At 42.0% G+C, this 26,466-nt stretch overlaps 1 protein-coding gene across 4 annotated transcripts in view; it reads right to left on the minus strand.

Moving 5' to 3' along the window:
- anks1b (ankyrin repeat and sterile alpha motif domain containing 1B) overlaps positions 1–26,466 on the minus strand; it is a 242,117-nt gene that overhangs the window by 167,151 nt on the left and 48,500 nt on the right. For all 4 annotated transcript variants that reach the window (XM_030439329.1, XM_030439332.1, XM_030439330.1 and 1 more), the window contains exons 2-3: positions 8,049–8,129; positions 3,768–3,924 (exon numbers count right to left, since the gene is read on the minus strand). In XM_030439329.1, coding sequence (XP_030295189.1) covers positions 3,768–3,924; positions 8,049–8,129 — 238 coding nt within the window. The remainder of the gene's footprint in view (positions 1–3,767; positions 3,925–8,048; positions 8,130–26,466) is intronic.

The following is a 26,466-nucleotide window of genomic DNA, read 5'->3' on the forward strand; positions in this document are numbered from 1 at the left end:
TAGTCAGGGTGATATACTGAGTCCCACACACGCTCACACCTATCATCCAGACTTACAGCGGCAAAGCCATTGGCTGCACATTACCCCCCATTCTCAACGACATTACTCGGCCCACGCACACTACTCCTCGTGTCAGAGGTTGAGTGCGTGCGTGCGTGTGTGCGTGCATGTATCTATGTGTGCAGCTCAGATTTATAGGGCGATTCCAGAGAGGCGTGCTCTTCAGTCTTAATACGCGATCTCTTCCTACGTTTGCGCTCACCTTTTGTACGCGAGCCGACAAACGGCAACACGAGAGTGTGGAAAAGGACGCAGGAGGGAGCTGTAATGAGAGCCAAAGGTCTTGAGAGCATATAGAAAAAAACAAGAGGAACTGACGGAAAGAGGGGTAGAGAGGAAGTGTGTAGGTGGGCCAGATCCTCGCCGCAGCCAATCAGGGATTATTCAAGGTTAGTGGAAGTTATTAGTTGGCGGTGAACCAGTTCCAGCCCACCGTTTGTTGCCTAATTGGTCCCAGTAGTTCCCATTCACAGCTGTTTTGTTTATTGTGGGAGCGTGTGTATGTGTGTGTGTGTGTGTTTGTATGCAGGCCGTCTGACTGGAGAAGAAGATTATACATACAGTGTGTGAGCATGTTTATGTGTGAGCGGCAGTGAGACAGTGACAGATGATGAAAGATGGCTTGTTTACTCCGGGCTCGCTCTCTGCTCGCGGGGCCAAGTGCATGTTTTGATAAGTGAGGCGTCGTTTGTTTTGTGATCTCTCTGTCTCCCACTCAGATTGAGTCACGAGCTGATGCTCCACTTTAGGCCCGAACCTGGGACCAACAGTTTGATTTTTTTTTAAAAAGGTGCACCACGTCGGTTTAGGGGAAGGCATTTTAATCAGAAGAGAACAAGCTTCAAGATTCTTTTTTTTTTTTATGCCTAAACAAACTTACAAACAAAGATGATTTCATATCGTTTTACTTTGTTTATATGTGGCGGACCCTGCCACCTTTCTAGCTTCAAAAAGTGTTCTGTGCGTTTTCCTCTGAGCACAACTTGTTTATTCAGTTGTGTATTATTATCTTATCAAACTGTAAACATACCAAGTCTTTACTACACAGATGCCCTTTAAATACATTCAATATTTTTTTTGAATAACTGTATGAAATCAATGTATACTTTATTTATATCTTCAACCATTACGTGCACATTAGCCTTTGTAAGGAAGCAGATGCAGCTGCACTTTACTTGAACGGAAGAAATGTTCCCCCCCCAGACAGCTGCTGACGGATGCTCACACCCCTGTAAAGGAAGCTAGAGTCCCACAGTGTCTGTTACCTGTCCTGAAACTGAAAATAATGACAGACATGGGAGTGACTGAGCCCACGTACAAGGGGGGTCTGTCTGGACGGTTAATCATTCGCTGATCAAGCACAAAAAGTAAGTTTGAAGGTTTGGAATGCTTCATCAATTTAATCCACTTCAACCTCCCCATCAGACTCCTACATGCAGTTTAATTGATAACTCTGAACTGCGCTTAGGTTTGAATGATTGTCCGTCTCATCCGTCAGCTCTGTGATTAACTGGGGAGCCGTCCGGGGTGTTTCCCCCCCCCCACCCCTCCGCCTCTCGCCCAATTTCAGCTGGGATTGACTCCAGCTCACCTCCGCCCTCAAGGACGGACGGAGCTTTTATCTGAAATTATATTTACAGCTAGGACGGATTTTACTAATGAATGCATGCTGTCTTTAAAAAATAAAGTAAATATTTATAGATTTCCACATAATTTTCACCTGACCCCACAGCGATAGGGTAAATGTCACACGCCACCCACCATTACCACCGCAAGTAAATTCTCAACTTGTGGGAAACGCTGAAATGTCACCACTGCCTGCTCCTACGGCAAAATGTTACCCTGGAGGGCAGCACGGTGTGTTTAAAACCTCAATTTTGCAGCATTTCCAACATTATTAAGAAATCCGTTGATCAAGAAAAGCTGTTACTCAACAAACCGAAACTGTGATGTAGTCACAGCTTGTGTCTCTGTGGGCAGCGTGTAGCAAATATCCTCTTACACACCGAACACTGACACAACAGCGTTAGTCTGTCTGCATTGTTAACTTTTTCTCCGGCTGGAAAACTCGAGCCTTACAGCCGGCAGATCTCACCTCCTACACATAAAGCGGCGTTAGGGTTTTGCTGAAAAATACTGTAGAAAAATCATTAAACGAAAATACAAGAAGAAAAACACAGCGATCGTTAAAAGTTTAACTGGAATTTTATGCACGCTGAACTGAGAAAGTCTTCCTTATGTCCCTCATAAATAAAATACAAGAGTGCACACACATTAACACACGCTGACTGTGCATCGAAGTCAGCATGCACCGTATCTTCTCAATCAGCATCCTTCCCCCCCCCCATGTGTGTGTGTCCACGCTGCCTGCACAGCAGCCTGCTCAGCTCTGCAAAACATCGACGGGGTGGGGAAGAAAAAAAAAAAAGAAGAAAATTACCCGTGTTCACTTGCTGACAAACCTCTCCATTTCAGGGGCAAGGGACATCATTTATCACGGCAAACAATTAGGCTCTAACAACTCTCGGAGCCAGATGATTTGGCTAATGGTGACAGAGGAAATTGTGCTTATTAGGCCGAGTAAATAACGCTCCAATAACTTGGGGGGTCCATTACACGACCGCCATCGGGAGCAGGAATATTAAAACAGACATCTCTCGTTTCCCCTTGCACCTCTGATTGAGCACTTCCTGTGTGCTCTGTGCTTTGAAACGCGGAGCATCAGCGAGCCGTGACTTTGCCGATGTGCTGCGAGCGGAGATGGACAGAAAAATAGTGAGAGAGGGGAAGAAGGTCATTTCTGCTGATCAGAAATGACAGCAGCGGCAGGCAGAATGCTCCCAGAGCTGAAAGGCTCGCCCGGCTGTCAGAGGGAGATCACAGGGAACTGTAAAAGATCGGTTCTGCTGGACAGGAGCCATAACGAGACGACCTGTGGCAGCCCTGGCGTAAATGCCCCGAGAAATACAACGCAAGAACTCAAGTTTCAATTTAGCTCATATTTAGATACGAGAGTTATGAGAATTGTTAACGAGAAGTATGTATTGTCTTCTCTTTCCAGAAGGTAGCTGCAGAGGTTTAGCGTTACAGATGTTATTCTCAGTCCTCGCCCAGCCGACCCTTCTGAACCTGACGTGCATGAATTAATTCTTAAAACAAAGCATCAGTAGAGCTGATGCAGCATGTGGCTGACCTGACCAGAGCCTGAACAGACAGAGAACAACAACAACTCAGACAGCAACACGATGCTGTTAATTAACAAGCAGCCACAATCAAACAGAGCAACGATATACGGTATGTACTGTAGCTTCATTATGATGTCTTATGAACTAATGAAGTCATAGAACATGAGTCCAAAAAGGGGAAGACATACTCCAGCACCGACAATAATAAACACATCATGTTTATGTAGGAGTTCACCATTACTTTATATGTAAAAACTGAATAAACACCTACGGTTTATGTATAAGATAGCATATATTTAATTCATGCACACTGACTCAAAATGTGACCTTTTATGTTGAACTAATAAAAATAACATGGCTCTAGATGTGGTCGAAGCACTGTTAGTCTGTTAAAAGGTTGAGTGCAAGCGTTGTGAAGGATAAAGATTTTTGAGATGATAATGGTGATGATGATGATGATGATGATGATGATGATGATGATGATGATGATGATGATGATGATGATGAGATATCGGCGTTCACCTGTTGGTTGACCCGGCAGTGCGAGGGCCCGTGGTGGATGAGGATGCGGACGATGTCCACGTCTCCCCGCCAGGCGGCCAGGTGCAGCGGGAAGCAACCTTTGCTGTCGGCCACGTTCGTGGACGCCTCGAACTGGAGCAGCTTCAGCACCACTTCCCTGAGAGAGACAGAGACGTACAAACACATACAGATCCATATATCAACAGATCGAAGGATGGAGGGATGGAGAAGGGGGAGAAGAGGAAATCCATATCCTCGAGCGCAGTCACCTTCCCTTTGAGAACATATTTTGACCTGGCTGCAGAGGCGCTTCCTAACCAAACACCCAGTCATATTTACACATCCGTTCTCACACCGCTGGAACAGGCACTGGGTCTAATTTGGGTTTCAGTTTCTGTGCAAGGACTTCAATAGGCAGCCAGAGCCGGGGATCAAACCACTGACCCTCCGATTAGTAGAGGACCCGCTCGGCTGTACCTCGTGAGACACAGCCACCCTGGAGGCGAGATGAGCCTGTGTTGTTTAAGTCATCACATGTCTGCCAACTTGCCAAAAAAACAGTTTCTGTTGGTGAAGTTTTGCATAATTTATCACCAACACCCTCAAAGACATGCTGTCTTATTTTTAACGAGACGCAAAGACTGGATGAGACGGAAAAGAGAGAATGAACCACATGGAAAGTTTGCAACAAACCGATCCTTTCCTTCAAGTCTTGCTTGAGTTGGCCTTGTTTGATTCCTTGCACTGTTTTACCTTCATCCATTTGTACATACTAGAACAGTACTGCTACCAACTAAATAAACTGGTACTCAGTAGAGCGCATACCTTTGCCAAGGCCCAACATCCCCCTTAATCAAACTGCACATAGTTACCAGCCAGCTAAATACACCAGATTTTTGTCATCAAGATCCATCCAATTCTCTCAGAAATTAATGAAAATGTCAAAAAAAAATTTGCAATGTTAAAGAAAGTGAGAAAGAAATTCCTGGATCCCTCCTTTAGCAGAAAGTTAATGGGCTCTATTTCTGGGCCGAGACACATCCTCCAACCAAGTTTCATGGAAATCTGTTCTGTAGTTTTTGTATAATCCTGCTGACAAACCAACAACACCGACGAAACAACCAACAAACAGACACGAGAGGAAACAATAACAGCTCTCTGTGGTTCAGTTCTGGTAGCTAGACTATCACTTCACTGCTGTGCTCTCCCTCTCACATTGTTGCTATTATTTCTATTCTTGTTCTGGTGTTTTTCATCTGTCGTTTAAGCAACTGGATGCCTGCAGCTCAACCTGCAGCCTTTCGCAGGAGATGGCGGCCACGAGATCTGGTCAGCAATAAACGGGCACCCGCTCGAGGCACCTCGTCTAAACCAGGCGTACAGGTCACGATCAGGGATCTGTGGCGTTGCTACGAGTGAATGACAAGTGTAGCAGGATGTTCTCGCAGGGGTTCGACTGGAAATGATCACAAATTGAGAGACGACGACTGCCTCCGTGTTTCCCCTCTAATAAATCCCCATTACACAAATAGATAAAGCAACAAATCATAGTGCCCGGGCTGGAGCTGGAAAATCCACTTAGCCGCCACTCTCTCAGTAGTAATGTCAGCGGTACTGTTTCACATTAGGGCCGTCTCCAGCTGAAGTTGTCACCTCTCTCTGAAGAGGAGAAAAGGTGAAGTGCTTCATTTGCATTCGAAAAATGTCAGGGTGGGGTGAAAGAGAGGAGAGAGAAGGGCAGAACGTCTCCCGGGAGCAGAGGTGGAAGCAGCGGTGAAAGCAGCGGCGAGGTGCTTAATGAACTGCTGTGTTAATTAATAATCTAATACATAATTCACTCAGGTTTAAGTGGGCAGTTATACAGCGAAAATCATAGAGTTGAAGCCGGGGTCACATATGAAAAAATACTCAACTTCTCGCCGATCATCAAAAGGATTTTCATGCAGTAAAAAAAAAACATCTCTGACACCCAGCTTGAATAACAAATCCCCGAATCTGCCTGTTGCCAAGTTTTCAAGTTTCAAGTTTTCTTAAATGCCAGTTCTCTTTGTGCGTCTCCACCTCAACGTTAAATCGCTCCTCTGCAGCTTTTTTTTGTCGTCGGCGGCCTCATTTTCACTCTGAGGCTGCCATCCCCCCCCCCCCCCCTCCCCTCTTCTCTCCTCTCCAGTTTATCTGAAGTAGGAAATCCACATAATTGCCCCCAAAACACAGCACTAATCCTTCAGTTCCGCCGAGCTGGGATGGCGGTCAGGCTTGCAGCTAATCCACGCTGTGTAACGGATTTCTCAGCAGGCCCAGGTGAAGAAAGGGAAGCTGCACAGTCGCCCCGTAGCAGATGCAGACGCATGAAGTAGAACGCGTTTGAACTTTGGCAGAAATATTGTGCTTTTTCGACTGTTATTGACGACCGTCTCTGTTGTTGGGACAATGTGAGACAGATGACGTGAAATTGATTTAATTGGCTGCCAACATTTAACCTAATTAGGAGAATACCTGTCTTCCAAATTCTTCCGACCTTTCCTCTAATGAAACCTTTTCGAGGCTCATAAGGTTAACTCTGGCAAAAAAGGTGGCATTCATCGATGTTCATGTTTTCTCGTCAATTACTTTCTCCACGACTCCGGCAACGTGCACACATGCGGTTCGTTTTCAGACCAAAGCGAAAGACACTGCGTATTACACCGTCTCTGACAAATATCTGCGGTGCCCTTTTCTGTTTGGCGTCCTCAACGGATCCCGAATATAAGGTCCGCTACTTTGATGAACACGTTAAACAATTTGCAAGAGCAACACTTGAGCCTCAGCTGATGGATAGACCTGCTGCCATAGCTGGAAATGAGACACCTGTTGAGGAGATTCTGGAGGAAAAGAGTCCAAAAAAGGCAAGTAGGAGGGCAACACAGCAACTCGACGGCTTCTTTTTTTGTTTATTGCTTTTGTAATCTCTGTTATATTTAATTACATTAATTTATGACTCGCAGGAAGAATGTTTTTCTTGGGTTAAATACCAGACAGTTCTCTTTAGTATGTAGGTAGCTGTACAGTCGGCTGAAATTGTTTTTCACGAGAAAGAAGGTTATATTAAAGATGCTCTGTGGAGTTTTTATGTTAGCAAAGTTTTCTGTTTTCTGGGTACCTCAATCTGCATGCACGAGTGTACAGGTGGATGGGAACAAGACAGGGAATCAAGCCGAAAAACATTGCTTAAAAACTCCACAGGGTACCGTTAACGGTTGTTGATGACTTAAATTGTGCGGTAGATGGTATCAGCTATGGCCCAAATTATTATTTCAAACATCATATCGGAAAGAAATAAAGTAAGAGAGGATTTCCATATCGATGTATCTAAAATAACATCATGTCAAATAACAGTGTGAGAGTAATGTTGACAGAGTCAGAGAGGCGGCTCGAGCTTGTAGTGATGAACCCACTGAGAGTTATTCCCACAGATATGTAAAACATAAAACGTACATTCTGTATATTAGAATATCTAATAGTCAGATGTTTAAATTAATCCATTGCACAAAGTTGTCTACTTCCTGTTCTATCTTGAGAAGGATTAAACGGTCATGTTTTCTAGTTTTCTAGTTTTTTTTTCCCCAAACAAAAACATGGCTGAGAGAGCAACCACAAAATCCAACCGCTCAGCTGCATTCACTCCAGCGGAAAGTGTTCTGGGAGAAGAAGCCAACAGTTACAAGGACATTTTACTGGGAAAATTCAGCTTATGGTGCAACAATACAAAAACTACCAGCAGCACAAAATGCATTTCAGACCTGAAGCAGAGCTGACAGGCTGTGGCCTCTTAACGTTAGCAGGGCTCTCAGTGCCTCTAACTCGACAGTCAGGCTCAGGATGGTTTCCCTGGGCTAAAGGAAAACGACTGGCGATGTCTTCACTGCTGTATTTTTCCCAGAGGTTACTACGAACTCTAAAAAGCTATTTTCTTTCTTACTACCAACTCCACAACCCTGTTGAAGAACCAAAAAAGTTTCAAGCCACATTTTCCTCTTTTCGTCACGAGCGGTCAGCAGGTGTGACTGATCAGGTCAGCAGCAAGTGTTTTGGAAAGTGTCCAAAAGTGAGATAAAAGTTAAGATGATGTGTTGAGATATTACTTTGGTCAAAGTATAAGACCTCCACATGCTGCTCCTTCACCTGGACAGCTGATGCAACAGTTGGTTTGCACAATCGAAGCATCTCAGGGAAACAGAGTCATTTATCAAAGAAACAATCGCTCTTAAGCAATGAAACACGTGTACATTTGTGCGGTCTTACCTGTGTCCATTTAATGATGCGTGATGTAAAGGTGTGTATCCTGAGCTGTCTGTGCAGTTGACATTCAGGCCCTTCCACATGCTGCAGAGAGAAAACAGAGAAACGTCAGAATTCATCCTCCAAGTGAGAAACAGCTCCATTTGTACATTATCTCTCAGTGCTGAAATGCCAGCTGTTTGCTAACAGGTAGCGTGGTTTTCAGACATTGTTAGCTCTTCGTCACACATATTTTGGACAGCTCCTCAGTCAGAAGTCCCGGCACAGACGCGGTGATTTGAACAACGTTATTTCATCAGTTTGAGTCTTTGACCTCCTGGATCTGCAGCACTTGTTGTGTTTTGGAGCAGGAAATGAGGAATTCACGTTCCTCGTAGAACGGGCCAAATGTGGGGGCTGAGGAAACGCTATTTCTGCACTGTGTCTTCTAGCTGTTCGGTAATTTTGTTAGGTGTTGAATCACTATATTGAAAACAGACAAATACCTGCTGTGAGTTAATTAATTTGTACTGTCATGGGAGGAACTACAATTTGTACAAAAAGGGGATAAACCTAGGTGCGTTTGACTACCTGACGAAGGCTGGATGCCCAAACTTGTCAGAGTTTGTTTTAAGGTCCAACATGACCTTACAGAAATATTCTGTTTTAAAAGAGCACGCTTTTGAGTTTTCGTGTGATTTTTCTTGTATAAAAAAAAGGGATTTGGAGCTCTTTCAAAGAAGATTAAGGAGGCCAGGAAAGCTTTCATTTTTCCTTGTTTGTTTGTACCGGGTGTTATTTCTTCACACAATTGAAGCATTTTACATTAATGTATGAGGCGAGAAGCATAATCTCTTGTTATGGGCCACAGCCAGCAGAGTTTAAGTCCTATTGCATCACACTGTACCGGCAAATAAAGACTGAGAGCGAGGTCGACTCTTGTTCCTGCAAAAGGCTGAGCGCGCAAATAAAACCACACTGAACAGACCCTCGTATGGATAGCCAGCTGCACACACACATACTATTACACAAATAAAGCTGAGGGTTTTCCCAGGGCCGTAATTATATGACCTCTCTTTTTCACATGAACTCCCCCGAGCGTGTCAGAGAGAAGTACTAATTAGGTGAATTCCAGTTTTAAGCAGCTCTGAGCTGAAAAGCCGAATCAAGTTACTTCTAGAGGCGACGATATTACCGTTTTTTTTAATCCTTTTCTTTTCTTCTCTTTATTAATTTAAGATGAGTCAATACATGGAGAGGTTCCAAATGCAAAGACGGCATTACTGACATTGCTATAAATATATATCCAGTCACAAGCGTCATCTCGGCTTTTTTATTTTTTTTTTTAGGAAGGGTATCCTGAAATATTAAGACTGAAACATCAATACCAGGGTCGTCTGTTTATCATAATCAACGCTGGGCTTGTTTTCCTGTTAAATCGCTGACAAATACCCATGTCACACTGGACAGAAAACACACAAACGTCTTGCTTTTTTCTTCAGTGGGAACTGAAGTGGTCACAGGTGCTAATTGGCTCCAACACCCAGATGGACACACTGAATTTCGCCCACCTTGTCAGGCGTAACTTAAAGTTTAAGGCCGCTGGTTTGTTAATACTTTTCCATCTGCCTTTAAACAGCGCTCGAACATCTTTTAGCTGATGTTTGAGAATTTTATTGATAAAGAATATTTAAAATGCGTTTTAACGTCTTCTGGATGCAGACGGATGAGCGCCATGATCTGCTGCTTTCTACTGTACACTGTTCATCTGGCGAACCATGATACACAAGAAAAAACAAACAAGAGAAAGGCAAAAGGCAAAACCTGCTTTTTTGGTGTATAAGTGATAAAATATTGTTAGCAGCTGTTTTCTTTGTGCTCTTTTCTTAAACCTAGCTGCTTCTTTGGGCTCGCTCCCATGTCTCCTGCGTCTCCGGTCTAGTAAAATGCCTCGTTTGTCCTGTTGCAGGAATCGTCTACAACCCTGAACCCTCGACAGCCCGTGACATTTAATTCAAAAGAGACGAATTTATGCAGTTTTTCGGCTACTTAGCCAACAATGCCAGTTGTGAATTGTACAAAACAATACAAAGAGCGGGAGAAACATGCTGTTTTGGATTCAAACTGGAAGGTTATATGCAACTTCCTAAATTTCGTTCTTATCATTCATTTTTGAACTCCTCGTCCTTAGAGTTATAAAGAAAAATGTTGAATTATGAGATCCAGTATTTTTTTTTAAAGGTTTCTTGTGTACTGTGTATAGTGTACAGTTTAATAACAGGGCCCCCCTTCTGTCTCTTTCCACAGACCCGGTTGCATGTTTCTTTTAAGACGTCTTTCAACGCCGATCAATACCTCATGATTATATATTACTTGTATTTCACGGCCCTGTGCTTGTGGAGGAAGAAAAAAAAAAACGGGAACAGAATCGACTTTGAAAAGGTTTCTTTTTAAGTCGAATTTTCCCTTTTTTCGAAAGACCGGAGCCGAAGCGGCGAACAGTTCAGCATTGTGGAGGCAGCAGAACATTCACCTAGTTCCACAGACATCAACACAATGATCAAGGTCAGCGTGTGCTGTGCGGTTGGCGCGTGCACACAAGCACACAATTAAAACACAAATTAAAAGTGGAATGAAGGGCTGGCTGCACAGAGAGAGGCAGAGGGAACTCAGTGTGCGGCGATCAATAGAACGAGTCGGCTGCGGTGAAGGATGCAGAACATTTTACTGGCTTCAAACTATATGATGTCTGCAAAATAACCACAGCCAGGTGGCCTCAGAGCCAGACAGGTCTGAACGCTGCATTTTTCACACAAAAGTATTACAAAACCCAAAAGCTCTTTTATAGACAAACAAAACAAGAAAAAGCAAACGGGAAAAAACTTGAAGACACACACAAGGTGTAAATGTCTGTCATTATAGCACAAATTCAGTCATTATCTACCCTCCCCATGCACATAGAAAGACAGGTGTTGTTTTGTAGTCTACAAAAGTTTACCCGACTATACATCGACATGAGGGCGAGTAGATAATGACTGAATTTCATTTTTAATTTACACACACACACAGAGACAGAGGTCAGAGGTTAGGAGACCACAGACAGACAGACACGGCGCAGGCTTGTTTCTATCGGGTCAGCTGATCTATACACACACTGCGAGTGTGTTTGTGTTTGCGTTCATATCGATCTTGCTGCTCTGCTGACCCCCTCTCTACGCTGACCTATAGAACCAGTGGGATTGGCCGTTAAACGGGTGAGACAACAGTATTCAGGAAGCCAAAATGTGATGCAGGAGGGGTGACAGTTTCAACTCAACCGTCTCGTGAAATTTTGATTGATTTTAATCCCCAGATCTACAAACATCTACAGTAAAAAATGATAAATACTGCTAAATAAATGTCTTTTAATGGGCGATAATGTGCCATAATATAACAACTAGAAATACACTGGGCATTAGTATACATGTTGGCTCGACCTTCCTCGATGTCATTGCGTGATGAAGCCTACATGATTATTAGGTGCTCAGGAGGAGCTCGGCCTCAGGCTCTGTGGTTTGCCGTTTATTAGTTCTTCCTGCTTTGCGTGCTGCTTTGGGAAATTAAGCGGGATAGACAGCAAAGAGCGCTTCATAACTTAGATCCAAAGTGCACTGGTACACAGCAGAAGTTTAACTGAAACAAACAACGAACATCAACCAATTGTAAACTGCTGTGTTTCACATAAAAGCCTCTACCCGTCACGGCATGAGAATATTTGATCTGTTTCCTTTCTTGTTGCAACACGTCTCATCATTTCCACAATGCATTATTGTTTAACAGAAATAAGGAAATGCTCTTCATTTTTCAGAGAAACACTTTGCTGTTTTCTTGCTGGAGGGGATTATTTCTATTTCATCTTAGCACGACGACTGAAAACAGCTAGTTTAGAATTGGTGTTTGCACAATTACTTTGAAATAAAAGTCCTATTAAGAACTGGCCACCAGTTGAATTCAAAACAATTAGGGCACAGCATATCAACAGAGTTAGCGCTAACTGTTGCTAAATATAGCTGCCACAGACGAGTTAGCTCAGTTAGCCATGAAGTTAGCAGTCAAGACTGGGACCTCGGAGCACCGAGGGGTTTTGGTGTTTACCAGGCTAGCACAGGAGGTTTGTGCCAGCACGAGGCTAGCTTGTTAGCATGCTAATACAACAAACTACACAGACGTCATAACATCAAAAGGGTTATTGATAATTCCGTTCCGTTGATAATTTTTGCATTTTGCAAGCAAGTCTTACATTCTGCCTCTTTAAAGCATCTGATATTAGATTTACTCATGTATCAAAAGTAATTTTCTGTCTGATTTTTGTTTTTAATTCCCAACTCAACAAATACTGACACTTTGGGTTGGTGCCTGAAGAGTATTAGACGAGTAAGGTATTTTCTAAACTTCTTGGGGAGAGCAATGCTAGATGTTTCCCCTTGTTAACTCTCTTCATGCTAAGCTAATCACCTCCTGGCTCAAACTATTTTGTGCTAACAAGTGTGGCATTTGAAGACCTTGGAGTTTTAGTCACTCGAACTGTCAACGTCCAGTCCTCCAACCAGAGAGCGTGTTTAAATAACACATGCATATCTGTAAATGTTGACGACATCGTTCTTTTTATTGATAAAACACAAACCACCTTAAAAATAATGATACTGATATTGTGATATCCAAGTAAGTTTTATCACAGTATTTCATTTTCACTCTGTGTTTCTAATTCAATACATCCATTGTTACATAAAACTATCTGGATAGAAATACAGGTGATGTTTCATACACTCTGGATCACACCCGACCTTGAACACACTCACACACACATGCACCAACCTTTCAAAAGATCGATCTGTACACCAATTCATTTAAAAAACTTGCTGTACAAAGAGCTTTTCATGTCAGCAGCGCTCTACACCCCACAAACACAATCCAACTCTCCCACACACCCACAAACGCACCGTATCAATGCACAAACACAGCAGTCATACCGAGTCGCATAAAACCTGCACAAACAAATACGGGCGTATGTGGCCGCTTTGTGAGTGTATGTGTAAGGCTTGTTTGCAGTGTGCGTGAGGCTCAGTGTGAAGGCCAGAGCCAAACAAGGTGTTGTGTTTTTCTTTCACTGTTACTATGTGTTTGGGGTGACACCTACAGTGGGTGTCACCAGTGGGTGCCTTAACACTTACCAAGCATTTTGTGAGTGGTTACTTTCAGGAGGTGGAAATCCAAAGAACAACCACAGCAGAAGTTAGCAAGTGTTTTACAATAGATTTGGAAAACACTTTGGAGTAACTTAATTGAGTGAGTATATTCATTGAGTGGACACAAACGTGCAAATGCTAATGTCGCACCATTACCACTCAACATCTTAACAGGAATTTGAATGCAATACATTAGCCATAGCAACTTCACAAAGTAACAGGTTTTCTCTCCCTCTAATTACTCCCTATCCTGACTTTGAAATACATTGTTTCTATGGTGGTGGCCTCTGTTGACAATGGGAGTTGAATTCTCACCCTATCTTACAATTTGCCCCTTTGAAATAAAAAAAAAGGAGATTAGACTGCCCTTAAAAATTCACTCAAATTCAAGGACAGACCAACAATAAGTGGTTTTCTTTTCTCTATTGTTGAGATTCCCACAATAGCTCCTTGAAATTGTGCCCAATATATCTTATTCATATGCGCGCTTGCATAATGAAACAGTCTATGACAAGTTAATTTATTGAGTCCACTGCCTAAAATGCCAATGCTAGAAACACAAGGGGACTGTGTCTTTAGAAAGTAAATAGCGCACATTGATAATGGGAGAATCACTTCCTAACAAGACCCGTTTCTGCTCTGCAATGTTCCACCTCCAAACTCCCAAACTCAGTTTGGTAACATATCGCTGCTCCATTGTTCTCTGCTTCCAGGAACAGCATAAAGACAGCCAGCAGAGTTTAAATAGAATTAGTGGGCAACTTGAGATTAGATAACGGAGAGGAGATGCTGCTGCAGGAATGCAGACTCTTGGCGGATTAGTCAAATATGCAGACGACGTCCTACCTAATTAACCTCAGGAGCTGCGGCAAAGGAAAGCTCTGGTGGGAAAAGCAGTCTTGGTCTTTGTGTAGGTTTGTACTGGAGCCGTACCTTACATTTAAATTAAAGTTTAATGGTGTGCTTTTGTGGGTCGGGCTTTGACTTTGCCTCTCTCTTGGCATCGTGTAACAATAACAAAGTCTTATTTCTTACTCAATCTTTCACAGCTAGTTTTTCTCCTCCTCGGTGTCAGACTATCCTTCTCTCTCGCTGTGGGTCATCGCTCATTTTTTTCACGAAACCACTAAAAGGTAAAAGGGTCAAACATCATGAAAGGCCGCCTAGCAGGCAGAGCAACGCTGCCCTCTGTTTGAACCCTTCTTCAGTTACAGTATGACAGCTCAGCACACTGAGGACTGCGCTGACATGATATAATATTGGAAAATCAGAAAAGAACACGCTCTCTTGGTTTTATCTGACAACACAAGTCTTTATGTGGCAATAATAAAGTGTTTCTTTGTAAAGCTGCAACCATTTTCAAGCAAAAATGTCAAACATTTGCTGGTTCCAGCTCTTTAAAGTTAAGGATTTGATGCTTTTATTGTCATCTATGACAGTAAATGAAATAGTCTTTGGGTTATGGATTGTTGGATGGACAAAAGACGCAATCTGAAGATCACTTTGGGCTCTGAGAAACTGTCAAGAACATCTTTCGCTTCTTTTTTTTTCACATTTATAAATGATTTCTCACTTATTTTGCGATCAGATTACTTGTTAACATTATAATAGTAGCAGCCCTGGTACTCTGTAATCTGCCCGTTCCTACTCCTAACACATCAAATACAGCAGTGTAAGGTTGAAGTTACCTCTCCAGCGTCACATCTAGCATCTGGACTTTCCTTTCAGAGACCAGAGTTCCTGTCCCGTTTGTGACCAAGAGTCAAGATTCTTGTTGTTTCAAGTAAACAAATGTGAATGATGTAACTTGTTATGTTATGTACGAAACGTCAGGTTATGTTACTCTTAACCTACTTACAAGACCGAACATTTTCCTAAACCTAACCAAACCAAACAATTTGACAAAGTTAATAACAGTCTAAATGTCATAACATGTAATAAATAACATGTGAGCTTTATTTTGAAAGTCCAATTGGATGTTGCATCTATCTATCTATCTATCTATCTATCTATCTATCTATCTATCTATCTATCTATCTAAACATACATACATACATACATACATACACATATACACACATACATATGACCAAGCTGCCATATAAGTTACTGTTTAAAAAAATAATATTTCCTCTAATTAAGGTATTTGTGTTTCTCGAAAAAGGCCATAACACCATTTCTTCACATGAATGTAAATTAAGGATGTGGTTTCTCCAAACCTTGCGAACAGGATATTAATTTATTTTTCCTCTGAAGCTAAACATAATGTTGAGATTCATGCTTGACCAAAAAGTCAGGGGGAATGAGTTTTATACTCATGTATCCCATTCACTAAAACATTACCTTGAGCCATTAAAAGGTTGCTGCTCATCAAACAAGGGCTCAAATTACTGCCTAACTCCTTAGAAGTGGCGTTTATCATCAGTCGCTCTGAAGGAGGACCGGTAGTGTCTTTCAAGCGGCGAGAAAAATTTCTCATTTTGGATGCAAACTTCTCATTCGGCGCCTCAGAATGAAAGACTTCATTTGCCGGTCCCCGCCATGGTTATTAAAGCTGGCATCACGTCGGAGCAGAGTTCGAGCTACATCAAAGCGGAGCATTGTCTTCAAAGGAAAAGGAAGGAAGGAGTTGGAGGAACCTTTGTAGTCCTGGATACTTTACTTGGGTGAGTGGGTTGGGGGTGAGGGGGTGTTAAGTCGACTGAATTCAACAGCCTGTTGAACTTCAGGCTGACGACTCGACAACAGCAGTAACTTCACGGGAAATCAAAAAAGGGGACCAATAAGAGCTGAGGTGTGCTTTGCTATCAGGGGCAGATATACCGGCAGACAGGAAGTGGGCATGCTTCATATCCTGTTTTGAGCGAGAGGTAGAAGAGATAGGCTACCTGCTGATTAAGGCTAGTGTTGCAAGAGCACGCTAGCTGATAAGACCTATAGGATGACAAACACAAACACACCCACGCACACACACACAAACGCAAGCATGGATACATTTTTCTTCGGAGCTGGCCTTCGATGTTTAAACCCCGGCTCAGAGAGAGACAGTCCATCTCCCATAATGCTCTGGGGCATGAATATTCTGCTCCACATTCTAATGTCTTGAGCAGGTGTGCAGGTATGGATAAGGTTTATTGTACGTGTGCGTCTGTGTGTGTGTGTGTGTGTGTGTGTGTGTGTGTGTGTGTGTGTGTGTGTGTGTGTGTGTGTGTGTGTGTGTGCGTGTGCATGTGTGCATGTGCGTGTGTCATAGGTGAGACAACCCCTACCACAGAGAGACAATTATAGCAGAAAGGTGTGTGTAAACTCTCAAAAGACCAATTACGTTTCTGCAGGGAGAAAGTGGGAAGCAGCCCCTCTATCTTTCTCTCCGCCATTCAGTATTCCCGTCTCTTCTTTCTCAGCTTATGTTTTCTCCTCTATGGCGCGGCGATATTACCTGCAAACTAATGTGCATATATTTGCAGACGTATGGTGAACCTGAACGCCATGCAAATACGGAGCGAGCCGAGGAGACAGCTGCATTAAAGAAGGCCGCAGAAATAAGGGAGTTTGTATGCTTATGTATGACAAACCTGCCTCTTAAAAGGACGGTCATGCTAGAAATACGCCTCAGGCACAGACACACACACACACACACACACACACACACACACACACACACACACACACGAGCACACCACTATTGTTATTAAAAGTTACCCTCTGGAGGTTTTGTCCACTAGGAGCACTACAGAGCAGTGGTTCCCCGTTTCCTGCAGATGGTTTTCACACTATTCCACCGACCCAAGGTTGGTGGCAGTAATTGGGCAAGAAATACAGCAACGTCTAAAAATAGGTAAGAATGAAGACCGCTAGTAAGCAAACATGGATGCCAAGAATGTAGCTTTAAAATTCCCGAAACTGTCTATGCAAATAAGAAAGGTGTAATTTGTAAAATATTGTCAAGATTCAAAGATAGCTCCAAATATATAGGGGGATATAAAGGGGGCCTCATATGACCAACTGCTGCTTTTTGAGTAGCTCATAGATGAGTCAGTGTTTGAGTTTATTTTCTTAAATTTATTCCACATGTATCTCCCAGCTGAGCTTGACGACAACGACGAACGACAACTACCTGTCGATATAAAGTGGTATTATGAGACAGTGAAGGCTGTGGCTAGCTGCTTTGCATACTAACTTCAGTAGACATCTCTGCTACACAAACCTCTTTGACATTAACACCGTCTTCACACTCTGTTGGTAATGTTTTTTTTTTTGTTTTTTTTAATGGTATAAAAGGTCCAATTTGGAAAGCAGCTCATGTTTGAGTCTCATTCCCAACTCATCAAATACAGACGCTTTGGGACATCATCTGGGTTATATTTTTCAGGCCTTATAATGCCAAAGAATAAATTACAGTATAGCTGTTTTCACAGGCTGAGTAACACTCCTCCTGACACTGATCTTCATCTGTGAAGACAGAGGGTTTGCTCTTTTAGGACTTGCTAACACGACTAAGATGTCACTTATTCCATTAACACATAAATGCTTTTTGTGTACACAGTCCTGGACACCTCTGAGACTTGTTCCTGAATAACCATGTTATAAATAAATAAAAACAAACATACCAATCTATTGAATAAGGTTATGATAAACATAAAGTCAAATATACATATAATATATAACTATTCAGTAGCCTATGTCTGTAATATTAGTAAATATATCAGTCATGCTGTATTACAAAACAAACAGCACATCAGCTTTACCCTAGACACATTAAACAGCCTGAGGGTTTCCACAGGCTACACTGTGACCTCCAGCTGAACAGCAATCTCATTTTCACTTAATATTCCCTCGACATGATGAAAAAAAGATCCCATTCACGCCTACACAACTCAACAGGCAATCCTGCCTCGCTTCTACAGAGAGAGAGGTGTTCCCCCCTCTCTCCATCTCACCTCGCTCACAGACCTGTCACTCTCTTCTGCTTCATTTCTACACCAATTACAGTGATGAGCAAATCCACAGCTCAGTGAGGTCGATGCAGGGAGAAGAGACAACAGTGAGAGATAAAAAAAAAAAACACACAAGTTCCAGCATGTTAAAAATATACTATTCGTGACCACAAAAAATAGTTACAGAGCAACAAATTCTGTCGCAGGGTGAAGAGCCCAGCTACTCCGTCTGAGATCTCAGCCTCCTCATCAGCGTCTGGCAAATTTGCTGAACTCATTCTAGTAAAAATTGGCTCATATGTTTTTTTCTATATTTAGCAAAACAGCGTCTCCCCTCCATAAACCTCCTCGTTAGCAATTTTGCTCATTTGAATACACTGTGGTATCCCCCCAGCGTGGGACTCCATCCAGCTTGCAAATCGCGATGATAATTGCTGCTAAAAAAAACACAAAAAAACACAAACAGCTGAAAGAAATCCAACAACAAAGCTTCCTTTTTTTGAATGTCTCACTTTAGTTTGGGTTCATTCTAGTTAACAACCCTCAAAACACAACTTCAATTCTCATTTTCTGTTAGAATTTCTGACAGGTAAGTAACATTTTCAAATTTAACTCTACAATTATGTTTTGAACCACGGTGCTCAACAAAGGCTGCTGCAGTGTTTTTCTTATTGTTACTGAAAAGCATCTACTAACTCACACATTTACCAATTTATAGAAACTTCACTCATTACTACACCATATTACATCTAAAAACATGTCAAAACTGTAGAAATTGAAATGTCACTGTTGTAATATGCCAGTAGTTGATTGCTAAATTGTCGCAATACACAACATTGACAAAGAAAGATAAATAAAAAACAGAGTTGCAACGTTTTTGAACATTGAAAAACTATCCAAGTTATTTTTACTCCTGATTGAAACGTAATTAAAAAAGATTTAACCACCTAACTTTAAAACATTATTTGTTTAAGCACAACATTTATCAGAAAATCTGTATAAACTGCATTATTGCTGTATTCACTTGAAGAAATTTCACAGGAAATGCTTCGTCACTTCCTCGCCAAGAGTTAGATAGAAAGATTGATTTCACTGGCATGCCTGTAACATTCATATGAAGCTACTGATTTTATCAAAATAAAAGGTACTTTTAAAGCTCCTTGATTAACACGTTTAAACTGCTTTACTTGGAGTGTAAATAAAACAAAAATCACCCAGAAGACCAAGAAATATCCCAGAACAAATCCCCACAGAAAAAGGGTGGTAAATTGTCACTTTTACACTTCAGTGTGTTCACAAGCCAGGCTAGCTCTCTCTCCCAGCTCTCCACCTGTTTTAATGCTAAGCTAAGTTTGCTAGCTAATTTCATACTCTGAGTACACTTGAGTAGTGCTTGGAGAAAAAGGCACATTTCCCCAAATGTCTGACTTTTGAGTTTGACGCATCAGATCGTTAAAATTTTCACGCGAGACATTCACGGTTTTACTTTGAAGACATACCAGGTTTTGCAAGAGTATGGGAATAACTGCCTCACGAGCTACATGAAAGTCTTCGTTGTGACCCACTGAGATGAGTTTCGGAGTGAAGAAACACTGCGAAAATGAAGCTGAGAGTCCTTGAATATGCAGAGAGACTGTATAAATGCATGAAGACAAAAATAGGAAGTTAATGCATCAATGAATATACAACGGTGTCGGTCAGTCACTGATAAATGCCCTCAAAGGAGCAAACATCAACTGATACGTTCAACAGGCCAAGAGGCCACCACTCCCATCACAGGAAGTCATTTATCTTCGGGCCGGACTGACTGGTGCACAGCAGAACATGGAGGGTTGCTGTCGGGGGCACTGGGTCAAACACACAAAGATATATTCATCGTGACTGACCACTCTTCTGTACACACTCGCATATAATTAAAACAAGACACAAGTAATCGATCGCTGCAAGACTCCCCTGTGGGACTGGACGGTGTATTGATGAAATTTTGAGCATTGATCATGCGTTCATCGCGAGGGGGTAGTTACTGGACTGGGGAACGACCCAAGGGGGTCAACGATATAATTTCTTTAAATATCAGGTAATGTATTTTGTTGTAAGTATATAGTTTTAAAGCTGTTACGGTATTTTGAGTTTAAAATGTCTGTCTACACACGGGAGAGTAGGCACAAAGTGGTGGTGGTGTTGTTGTCTAGGCAGTCGTTGGATCTATATCCAGGTCAGTGAGATCCTGGCTGGAGTAATGAACGGGCTGGTTATCAGTAAGATGGATGCCTACGTTTGTCTCAGACTCATTAATTACAGCACTGCCCTCACACACATTTCACTCTGGTATTCCCTGGCGACTACACTATGTAGCTTTAATCTAACACATTTGGGGATTTTCAAGAAATACATCACACTTTTAATTTTATCACTTTGACAAAGAAAGTATGATGCAGATGCAAGATCTTTTAATCGATCAGTTGTCAGCAATTAAGTTCATCTGCAAGTAATAAACAAAAAATTCAAATACACTAGACTTAAATTCTCTAGTTCAAGTTTCTTAAATGAGAATGTTTTCTGGTTTTATTACTCGTCTTTACAGAAAACTGGATATCTGTGTTTTGTGGACAAAACAAGACATTTGAGGACGTCATCTTGTGCATTAGGAACCACTGATGGACATTTTTCAACCCTTTCCTAACATTTTTTACATTTCAATGACAACCAATTGCTTAATCAAGAAAACAATCGACAAAGAATACAAATACAGACTCAAGCATCCATCAGCAGGGTGGGTAACAACATACATAGAGACCAACACGCCCCTGACATTTGACCTCTGTCATGAGCTGACATGTGACCTGAACAAGATGAAAGGGTTTCGGGTGGGTCAGAGGAAGGAAGAGAGATGAGAAGGCAGCAGAAAGGAAGGAGGGGAAGAGGAAATATATCAAATGTGACAAAATTGGTGGTGTGCAGCGCGTCACAAAGGCGAGGAAAACAGAATATGAAAGAGCGTCAGACAGCCAGATGATACCACCAGCTGAACACACTTCCCACTTAAGCACACACAGCTTCATCAGAGCAGTTTGTCTATTTCCAAGTCTTAAACAAACTGGCAGTTCTCCTTAAATAGAGATGGAAACATCCTTCCTCTGTCCTGGGCTGACTCTTCATACTCTACAGGAGAACATCTGAATACAGAAAATCCACGTCAGACTGGCAGCTTCGTTCTCAGAAGCCGCACAAAGGTTTGCAGGGATTTTATATGAAAAACACCCCTGTGACCTCTCTAGAATTAGTTTCTTTTACAAGTTTGGCTGGAGGACTATAAACGTACTGAGACCTGAGAGTCCTCCAGGCTTAATATGAAACCTGTTATCAAAGCTGGCTTTTGATTAAAACTGTTAAAACTTAAATCTGAGGAGTGCCCTCGTGTGAAATACTGCTAATGCCGAAATGCTTTTTTCTGCCTGAACAAAAACTCAAATCACGGCAAATCAGCATGGGAACTGCTTTCTTCACTGTCAAGTAACCTTTGTTCCATGTCTACTTTATCACTGAAGCTAAATTTCCCATAACCAAGAGGGTTATCTGCAACAGAATATGCTTGTAATTAGGGTTGAGTGATATGACACCATTGGAGGCATTCCTTGGTGTCTCCGCGGGGTGGGCTACGTAGCAAATCAGTGCTCTCATGATCCTGCAAATCAATTTGCCTCGGAAAAAATAATGTGATTCGGGTTGCTACTGTGCTCTCACATGATTTGAGAGTGACAGTTTGTGGCGATAATGCACCTCTACGCTAGTTTGCTCACAAATGCAGAAGAAGAGAGTGGGCATGAAAAGATGGAGGATGCCATAATCCACTGCCCTCTACTCAGTCTGTGTACACCTTGAGAAATAAGAACAGCTTACTACTGAATGTTTTCATGTCGAATCGTAATCCTTATACCACGTGGACCACCAAAATAGAGGCATTCAATGTACAGAAAATAGTTTGAAATAATGGTTGCAGAAATCATAATTCCGAGTCCGAATATGCACAAAAACGGCACACAAAGAAAAAGAAGCCGGCAGACACAACATGACATACAGCAGGACCGAGAGACAGATGGAGGCGGAAGACATTTCCTCCGCTCTCTTTAATCAAACTGTGAGAAGCGGAGGTGAAGAAATGGCAGCAGTCTGCTTCACCACTGCCGCTATTGATTTACACTGCAGCCTTTCCAATCAGTCACAATCTGGAGGGCTACAAACAATCTGTGAGTGCATATATGAACTGTGTCTGTGTCTTCCTAAGGCAATTCTGCTCAGAGTCAGTAAGTGACAGAAAGCCTTAGCTCTCCACTTAACAACAGCCGGCCCACAAATCCATCTGGCCAGGCATCGATTTTGGCCCGGATCTGTAGCTCTGCGGATGGGAAACGTCAGCTCTGGATCTCTATCTAAGTGGGATAACTCACCCATCGAGTGGACTGAAACAATCAATGTATTTATACTGCAGATCTAGTGAGGAGAACCCCGGTGAAGTTCTTAGAAGCAACTGTGACCGTAGTGGCAGGAAACAGCGCATCCGACTTTTCAGCCCTCCCTCATTCATCTGAATTGATCAATCTGTTGGCAGCAAGGTTCAAAGGTTGAGCCTGATTCAACTTTTTTTACAATCTATTGTATTTGAATCGTGGACCACCTCAAATTTGGCATAACGAGGGGTCACCATCTTCGTTGGGATATCCAGATTGGATCTGACTGAGATACCCAAGACACACGGTGGTGATGACTTGCCAATCACAAGGAAGTCTAAATCATACCCTGCCTTAACGTCAATTTTACTCTAGATGGGACCTTACTTTACATACTGAGCATCATGATGTATTGAAAAAGACTCGAAAACAGCAATTCAGACCATAAACTCTTCAGGAGACTGTTTCCTGAGGTAAGAAATCAATTGGGAAGTAGGATATCTTTTTCATAAGCTTACATAGAATAAGACTTCTTATTGAAACCAGTTGAGTCGCCCCCTGATTGCCATTAAAAAGAAAGCAGATTTAAGGCTCCCTCAACTATTTATGCTGTCTATGAACACAACACACTGTCAGCATCTGGTTGAGCAGCCAAGTGCACTTTTTCTTCATGGGTTGTTTTTTTTTTTACCATTTTTTTTTTTAGATCTTAAAGCCCACTTTGATTTTCAGATTCCCCTGGGCAGCCTGAAGATGTGAACCAGCGACCCTCAGAACAAGCCTGCTTTGTCTATATTCACTTCCCCTGCCAAAAGCTCATTCTAAGACAAGCTACGGAATCGATTGTGAAATGTGAGGCCAGACGGCTGCATCCATAAACTGTATCAAACGATCGTCTGTTCATGATAATCCAGTCCTACGTCTGAGGTCAGTTCGACTTGGCGAATGCATTTTTACGCCAAGCTCTTTTTCATCAAAATCCAGAACAAGGAGCGCAGTGATTTTATCAAGTCAAGTCAGGCTAAATATCATCTGGCAACTCATCAGGTTAGTTACAGCCACGCCAAGTCCATCTTCATTATCCACTCTGCCACGAGGAAATTAGCCATGCAGCCGCAATGGAAATCATGATAAAGCGATATCAGTAGGAGGGTCATTATGATGAAAAGCAGGGAAGGCGCTGAAAGTAAAGTGTTTAATTCAGCCCAGCTCTAAGAGTTGCACTAAAGAAACAAAGAAACAGCTCAGCTCGGCTGCAAACTAAACATTTACACTGCTGTTCAGTGTCCGTGTTACACTCACAAACATTTTCAAACCGCGTCCAGGCAGATTAGAACAAAGCATCAGTCCTGTGACGGTGGTGTGTTTGCATGTGTGTGTGTGTGTGTGTGTGTGTGTATACAGCATCAGGGCAGTAGCAGAGATCCATGGCTATATATGGTCTGACAGAAGGTTCTGGTTTACCAAGAGACCTCTCCATGTTTCTCTCTCTCTCTCTCTCTCTCTCCATTCTCCAGATTGTCCAAACAATGAGCGACTTCACGTGAGACATAAGAATCCATATAAAAGAAACATCAGCCCAAACACCCATAAATAAAAAATCTTAATTATATTGTATCTCAGGACTGGATCAAATTGCAAAAGATGAAAAAAGCCTGAAACCCCTTAAAGTGGGAAATGTAGTCCAACTTTAAGTCCATAACACATCATTTTTATCAACCATAATTTGGCATTGCTGTGGCTTTAGATCTGACAGCTGCAAAAAAGAAAGTTAACTGCTAATATGTGGAAAATAAAGATTATTATCAAAGACATTCACAGTCACCTGCATCGATCCACACCTGCTCAAAGGGCCCGCAAAGAAACAGGGGGGAAACCATCACACCTGCACATCTGTCCACCCTGTGTTTCACCATGGCAACCGACCTGCCACGCAACTGTCCTGGGATGAATTAACAGCAACTGCTACTGTGAGACAAGCATGTTTGATACTCAAACAGCTGACCTGTTAATGTTTATCCAATTGTGTTTTTTTTTATATATATATATTTACGATAGAGCATGGAGGACTGTAGGGGGTTCGTGTGCTGAACAGCTGTGTCGGCTCTTGGCATGCTAGTCTGTCCTCTTTTTTTTCCCCCTCTGAGAGTGTATTAGGCCTGTCAGCAGGACTGCCGCATCCCATTTAAACTGCTCCGACCGCAGGATCACACATCTGCTGCTGCAGAAACCGCTCAGGTAAACACCACTCGAGGAGACACCGAAAGGCGCACCGACTGCGCCGGGGTCAGAGCACATTTGTCAGGATATTCTGGGGCGTTTGTTCTCACACACATGAAGCACCGGTGTGAGAGGAGATAATTATTTCAGGAAAAACAGAAATAGCTGCATGCCCATTGTGAGAAGCACCTTCCAAATGTGGCGATTTATATTTATTTAGATACACCCCACGATTAAACACTGTTTTACGTGCTGAAATTTGTATTCTACTTGTTATTTTACCATTAAAAAACCAATTAGACCATCTGAAAAGGCAGTGACATGCTGAAAAAAAAAAAATGCTTTAACTGTAAATTTCATAAAGTCTGTGAAGGTAGACCATTTAATAAGATTCTTAGAAAATGTACACAGTGAAATAAAAACAAAAAATAAGTTCCAGTTTTTGGCCCAACAGAGGTACTCAAAATAAATATGTTCTTAGTAAACGAATACATTTTCTTGCTCATGAGAACCAAAACAGGCTGCAGCACATAAAAAACAAGAAAAAAATATGGTAAAAATCTTAATAGGGGTACATGCTGTTATTGTTGATGTACCGCTGGTGGTGGTGGTGGTGAAAACATGTAAACGAGCTAATAAAATATCATTGCTTTAAAGTGGATTGACAGTGTAAGTCTCTGGTGCAGTGACTGGGCAGCTGCTCAGATATCGCTGGGCACTGATCCCACTGTTGTGATGCGAGTTTGTACAACAATTCGAAGTGTTGTTCATCTGCCAAGAAGGATATTTTTTGACTTCCTCCCAAGAAACATGAAAAATAATCTGTGTTCTGCTGGGAATGCTCAAAAGCAAATAGCTTTTAATGGGCATTAAGTTGAAGTGTGGTTGTTTTTATCAACTACTATCAGCGGAAAGTGAACTTGCAACAGCAGAAAAAGTTTGTGCAAAAGCTTACAACATCTAAAATGGACCAACTGATTGATTTTTACAGCAGCTAGCGAACTTAGTTTAGCACACAGACCGGAAGACTGGAAGAAAATCATGTGTATAGACGACAGGTAGCGGTTTTGCAGGAGGGACTGTACCTTTCGATGGAGCCAGGCTAGCCGATTCCCCCTCCTTCTTTTCTTTATGCTAAGATAAGCTAGTTTACCTTCTCTTGGCGTCAAATTACTGTTCTTATGCGCAGATAAAAGAGTGGTATTGATCATCTGATGCGACTATTGGCAGAAAAGTGAATACGTGTCATAAAACGTTGCACTATCCCTGTCTAAGCTATTCCTTCAAATAGTTGAAAACATGAGGGAACAGATTTGCAGGAAAGTAACTGAAATTACTACTCATTCATTGCTATTTCATTGGTATTAACAAACAAGCCCACTAATACTAGCTTGAACAGAGCAGTATATCTCTTCTTCATGCTACAGTAGAGTAAAAATATTATGCATTTTCATACTAAAAACAGCTCTGACTATATGGATTTTATGTTGCAGTGAATTTTTGTTCAGGGTCACTAACTTTTTCTCTCAGTGTGAAGGAGCACAAAAACGAGGCTACTGAACTGAAGAATTACAGATATTCTGCCGCTGATACCCAATAATGAGGTGAAATG

This window comes from Sparus aurata, chromosome 14, assembly GCF_900880675.1.
Source record: "Sparus aurata chromosome 14, fSpaAur1.1, whole genome shotgun sequence".
Taxonomy (NCBI): Eukaryota; Metazoa; Chordata; class Actinopteri; order Spariformes; family Sparidae; genus Sparus; species Sparus aurata.